At 43.6% G+C, this 6689-nt stretch overlaps 1 protein-coding gene across 1 annotated transcript in view; it reads right to left on the bottom strand.

The window, feature by feature from the left end:
* The window catches only part of LOC139545994 (uncharacterized), a 2795-nt gene extending 431 nt beyond the window's left edge, over positions 1-2364 (bottom strand). The window contains exons 1-2 of the mRNA XM_071354258.1: positions 2304-2364; positions 1-636 (exon numbers count right to left, since the gene is read on the bottom strand). The exon at positions 1-636 is cut by the window's left edge and continues 431 nt beyond it. Of these exons, the coding sequence (XP_071210359.1) occupies positions 1-636; positions 2304-2364 (697 nt within the window). The remainder of the gene's footprint in view (positions 637-2303) is intronic.
* Between the last annotated feature and the right edge of the window lie 4325 nt (positions 2365-6689).

Genomic DNA, 6689 nt, shown 5'->3' with positions numbered 1-6689 from the left:
TAACTGAGCTGTAGGAGCTGTATGAGCTGTATGAGCTATAGGAGCTGTAGGAGCTGTAGGAGCTGTATGAGTTGTATGAGCTGTAGGAGCTGTAGGAGCTGTATGAGTTGTATGTGTTAACTGAGCTGTAGGAGCTGTATGAGCTGTATGAGCTGTAGGAGTATGAGCTATAGGAGCTGTAGGAGCTGTATGAGCTGTAGGAGCTGTAGTAGCTGTATGAGCTGTAGGAGCTGTAGGAGCTGTAGGAGCTGTAGGAGCTGTAGGAGCTGTATGAGCTGTAGGAGCTGTATGAGCTGTAGGAGTATGAGCTATAGGAGCTGTAGGAGCTGTATGAGCTGTAGGAGCTGTAGTAGCTGTATGAGCTGTAGGAGCTGTAGGAGCTGTAGGAGCTGTAGGAGTATGAGCTATAGGAGCTGTATGAGCTGTAGGAGTATGAGCTATAGGAGCTGTAGGAGCTGTAGGAGCTGTAGGAGCTGTAGGAGTATGAGCTATAGGAGCTGTATGAGCTGTAGGAGTATGAGCTATAGGAGCTATAGGAGCTGTAGGAGCTGTAGGAGCTGTATGAGTTGTAGGAGCTGTATGAGCTGCATGTGTTAACTGAGCTGTATGAGCTGAATGAGATGTAGGACTGGGAGACTAGTCAGGATCGAGGGAAAGATAAACGGAGAAAAGTACAGAGCGATCCTTGATGAAAACCTGTTCCAGAGCGCTCAGGACCTCAGACTGGGGCAAGTCTCTGAATGTCCTTGAGTGGCCCGATCGAACATCTCTGGAGAGACCTGAAAATAGCTGTGCAGCGACGCTCCCCATCCAACCTGACAGAGCTTGAGAGGATCTGCAGAGAAGAATGGGAGGAACTCCTCAAATTACAGGTGTGCCAAGCTTGTAGTGTCATCCCCAAATACAGGTGTTTTAAACTTATAGCGTCATACCCAATAAAACTTGAGGCTGTAATCGTTCCAAAGTACTGATTAAAGGGTCTGAATACTTATGTAAATAAAAAAATAAAAAATTATTTTAATACATTTGGAAAATATTCTAAAAACCTGTTTTTGCTTTGTCATTATGGGGTATTGTGTGTAGATTGATGAGGGAAAAAAAAGTTTAATCCATTTTTGAATAAGGCTGTAACGTAATGAAATGTGGAAAATGTCAAGGGGTCTGAATACTTTCCGAATGCACTGTACATTCACCAAAGTTTGTGTGGTTATCCTCAGATATATTCTTCAGACTTTTACATAGGAAATTGTTTATATGTTGTCAAATTTTGTATTTCAGATAATTCATTTCATGTACGTCTTTGGAGATTTTAGAGATAGAAAGACGACCAAGGTATTTTTCAATAATCTGCTCTGTAAAAGTCCTGGAGTGTCTTAACAAAATGAAACCAAAATATTTAGGCTGACTTGTTCCAGTTTCCAGAAAAATGTATTTGCGATATAAACAAAAATATTGTGCAAATTAAATGAGATATTGCATTATTTGCATATTTTAATACAATATTTCTGAAAAAATTGTAATACAATTTTTTTTTAAATATTTGTAATATATATTCAACTGTTTAAGATTAAGAGAAAAAGTACTAGGGTGTAGTGCCTGGCTTTAACCTTCTGATTCTCTGGGTTGAAGGCCAATTGACCCTTGGAGGAGTAGCAACAGGGCGGCTCCCAGGCAACCAGTCCAGTCAATAGCGGCGCCAAAAGTCATCATTCTATTTTCTGGTCAATCAAAGGGTAGCGGCCCCACCTAACCAATCTCATTCTCAGACACGGTCATTTATCAACGTTCAGATCCAACAACAGAGACCAGAACAGAGCTACAGAGATAAATTAGAAGGGTGTTAATCAGAATGTCCTGTCTGGGCTGCGTGCTAAGCAATGGGTGGATAGAGTCATAGATTGAGTGCAGAATCTCCTAAAATACTACACTTGAAAACCCCACTGTGATTTAACATGGCGTTTCAGTAGGAAATAGAAGTAATATAACTAAATACAACTATTAGATATACAAACCTACTGGGAAGTAATTATATCACATACATTTTCCTTAGGACACATACAAAATCCCTCCCCCGATATAATAGATTACCCAACATGCCTAACATAATTCAACATCCTCCTGATAATATATCAGTCGATAGCACATCGATTCATGACCAGTGGAATCTAAACTAGATTCCATCCTATTCCATCCTAACCCCTAACCCCTAACCCCTAACCCCTAACTTCAATACAACCACAAGCTGAAGAAAAAAAATGAAAATCCATCGACGTACAGCCCTTCTCTTGGTTGTCATGGTGAACTTGTCTTGCGGTCGTCGGGTTTTGAGTGGGCGTGTGCCTTGGTGGTGTGGCACTCCCCCATTCTATTTCGTTTGAGATCTGACTGACAGTTGAATAGATTGATGATTGAACCCGGGGTGACAGCAAAAAAAAAAAAAAAAGGTTCTAATTAACCAGTACAATTATAAAAGAAACAGGGGAGCTATGTTGGTCACTGTTCCGTTCCCTCTCTCTACCAGTCTGTCTGTGTGGCTGGAGAAGTCCCTGCTTCACACCTGGAACATACACCAACATGTATCATGTCATCTCCTCTTGTTCTCCACCATCAGTCCCCTCCTCTTGTTCTCCACCATCAGTCCCCTCCTCTTGTTCTCCACCATCAGTCCCCTCCTCTTGTTCTCCACCATCAGCCCCCCCCTCTTGTTCTCCACCATCAGTCCCCTCCTCTTGTTCTACACCATCAGTCCCCTCCTCTTGTTCTCCACCATCAGTCCCCTCCTCTTGTTCTCCACCATCAGTCCCCTCCTCTTGTTCTCCACCATCAGTCCCCTCCTCTTGTTCTCCACCATCAGTCCCCTCCTCTTGTTCTCCACCATCAGTCCCCTCCTCTTGTTCTCCACCATCAGTCCCCTCCTCTTGTTCTCCACCATCAGTCCCCTCCTCTTGTTCTCCTCCATGACCCCAGGACCAGGCTCCTCCATGCCCCCAGGACCAGGCTCCTCCATGACCCCAGGACCAGGCTCCTCCATGACCCCAGGACCAGGCTCCTCCATGACCAGGCTCCTCCATGACCCCAGGACCAGGCTCCTCCATGACCCCAGGACCAGGCTCCTCCATGACCCCAGGACCAGGTTCCGCCATGACCCCAGGACCAGGCTCCTCCATGACCCCAGGACCAGGCTCCTCCATGACCCCAGGACCAGGCTCCTCCATTACCCCAGGACCAGGCTCCTCCATGACCCCAGGACCAGGCTCCTCCATTACCCCATGACCAGGCTCCTCCATGACCAGGCTCCTCCATGACCCCAGGACCAGGCTCCTCCATGACCCCAGGACCAGGCTCCTCCATGACCCCAGGACCAGGCTCCTCCATTACCCCAGGACCAGGCTCCTCCATGACCCCAGGACCAGGCTCCTCCATGACCAGGCTCCTCCATGACTCCAGGACCAGGCTCCTCCATGACCCCAGGACCAGGCTCCTCCATGACCCCAGGACCAGGCTCCTCCATGACCCCAGGACCAGGATCCGCAGAATGGGGGACAGTGCCTTTCCCTCCTATGCACCACGCCTATGGAACTCCCTTCCTGATAACCTCTGGGCTGTTCAGACAGTTGGGGCTTTTAAAGCAGGCGTTAAGACTCATCTCTATCAGGTTGGCCTACCATTATGGCCTCCCTCCTAGACTTTGTTGCTTCCATGATATGGTTAAATATTTATTTTTTTAGATTATTCTTGTATCATGAAAAGCACTTTACAAATGTAATAAATTATTATTATAATTGTTATTCTTAATAGGGCGTTTGGCCAACACCAGCCAGAACAGCTTCAAGGCACCTTTGCATAGATTCTACAAGTGTCTGGAACTCTATTGGAGGGATACGACACCATTCCTCCACAAGATATTCCATAATTTGGTGTTTTGTTGATGGTGGGGGGAAATGCTGTCTCAGGCATCGCTGTTCAATTGGGTTGAGATCTGGTGACTGAGACGGCCATGGCATGTGGTTTACATCGTTGTCATGCTCATCAAACCATTCCGTGATCACTCGTGCCCTGTGGATGGGAGCATTGTCATCCCATGGGGGCATAGCCATGGTAGCCAAGATAATGGCCTGCCCAGCATTTTTATACATGATCCTAAGCATGATGGGATATTAATTGCTTAATTAACTCAGGTGCCACACCTGTGTGGAAGCACCTGCTTTCCATATATCTTGTATCATTTACTAAAGTATTTCTACATAGTGAACAAAAATATAAACGCAACATGTAAAGTGTTCGTCCCATATTTCATGAACTGAAATAAAATATCCTAAAAATATTCCAATGTGTTTACATCCCTGTTAGTGAGCATTTCTCCTTTGCCAAGATTATCCATCCACCTGACAGGTGTGACATATCAAGAAGCTGATTAAACAGTATGATCATTACACAGGAGCACCTTGTGCTGGGGAAAATAAAAGGCCACTCTAAAATGTGCAGTTTTGTCACACAACACAATCCCGCAGATGTCTCAAGTTTTGAGGGAGTGTGCAATTGACCAGAGAATTTAATGTTAATTACTCTTCCCTAAGCCATCATGTCCTTCCTCCTAGACTTTGTTGCTTTCATGATATGGTTGTTTTAGAGAATTTGTAGTACCTCCAATCGGCCTCACAACCGCAGGCCAAGTGTATGGCGTCGTGTGGGCGAGCGGTTTGCCAGATGTTAACATTATGAACAGAGTGCTCCATGGTGGCGGTGGGGTTATGGTATGGGCAGGCATAAGCTACAGACAATGAACACAATTGCATGTTATCGATGGCAATTTGAATGCACAGAGATAACGTGATGAGATCCTGAGGCCCATTGTTGTGCCATTCATCTGCCGCCATCACCTCATGTTTCAGCATGATAATGCACGGACACAAGTCTCAAGGATCTGTACACAATTCCTGAAAGCTGAAAATGTCCCAGTTCTTCCATGGCCTGCATACTCACCAGACATGTCACCCATTGAGCATGTTTGAGATGCTTTGGATTGAAGTGTACGAGAGCGTGTTCCAGTTCCTGACAATATCCAGCAACTTCACAGCCATTGAAGAGGAGTGGGACAACATTCCACAGGCCACAATCAACAGCCTGATCAACTCAATGCAAAGGAGATGTGTCGCCCTGCATGAGGCAAAGGGTGGTCACACCAGATACTAACTGGTTTTCTCATCCAGACCCTACCTTTTTTTGAAAGGAAATTGTGACCAACATATGCATATCTGGATTCCCAGTCATGTGAAATCCATATATCATAGCCTCATTTATTTATTTCAATTGACTGATTTCCTTATGTGAACTGTAACTCAATAGATTCTTTGAAATTGTTGCATGACTGGTAAATGATCCAGAACCAGCTCAGTTAATCCCTACCGTTGTGATAATGAGTCATCATAATGCTGCATCAAAAATACATGATCTTAGGGGCATTGGAAAACACAATGTAAGTCATTTAAAACTTCATCAGACTAGGGTCTTTTTTTCTCGATTTCCGCCTGACTGAAGTGCCCAAAGTAAACTGCCTGTTGTTCAGGCCCTGAAGCCAGGATATGCATATAATTGGTACCATTGGAAAGAAAACACTTTGAAGTTTGTAGAAATGTTAAAATAATGTAGTAGACTATAACACAATAGATATGGTAGGAGGAAATCCAAAGAATAACCAACCTGACATTTCTTTTTTGAGAGCTCATGCTCTTACAATGGAAAGAATATTAAAATAATGAAATCTAGCTCCCAGTATGCAACTCCTATGGATTCCACAGGGTGTCAGCACTCTATGTTCAAGGTTTCAGGGTTGTTTCTTCCAAAATGAGTAAGAATAATGAGTTTTAGTACTGGGACACACTATTGGAAATTCTTGTATGCGCCCGCGATGAAGACAGAACGCACCTGCTAAAATCGGTTTCTTATTGAACATACTTCTTTCCGTAAGAAATATTATAGTTTGATTACATTTCAGCGTATCTGAGGAGTAAATAGAAACGTATTTTGACTTGTTGAAACAAAGTTAAGGTGTGGATTTTCGGATTCCTTTCTCTTCATGTTGAACAAGGGGATCACTCAAATCGATGGCATCAACTAAACAGACTTTTTGGGATATAAAGAAGGATTTTATCTAACAAAACGACACTACATGTTATAGCTGGGACCCTTTGGATGACAAATCAGAGGAAGATTTTCAAAAAGTCAGTGAATATTTAATCGCTATTTGTGAATTTATGAAACCTGTCCTGGAAAAATATTTTTTTATGTGGGACGCTGTCCTCAAATAATCGCATGGAATGCTTTCGCTGTAATGGACAGTGCAGTTAGAATAACAAGAATTTAAGCCTTCAACCGATTTAAGACACTTGTATGTACCTAAATGTTTAATATACATAATTTGTATTATTATTTATTTGAATTGAACACCCTCCAGTTTCACTGGAAGTTGTCCCGCTAGCGGGATGCCTAGCCATAAATTGACTGGCTATCATCAAGCTGCCCACTCAGGAAAAAACTTAAAACTGTAACCAGTGCCTGCAACCTGGATCAGGTTGTCAGTCAACCTAACAGGGTAGTTACAAACAGCACAGGAATTAAATCATCAACATGTATTGATCACATCTTTACTAATGCTGCAGATATTTCCTTTAAAGCAGTATCCAAATCCA

This window comes from Salvelinus alpinus, chromosome 19, assembly GCF_045679555.1.
Source record: "Salvelinus alpinus chromosome 19, SLU_Salpinus.1, whole genome shotgun sequence".
Classification (NCBI taxonomy): domain Eukaryota; kingdom Metazoa; phylum Chordata; class Actinopteri; order Salmoniformes; family Salmonidae; genus Salvelinus; species Salvelinus alpinus.
The sequence above is the reverse complement of the archived record's forward strand: the minus strand, read 5'-3'. Positions and strand labels throughout refer to the sequence as shown.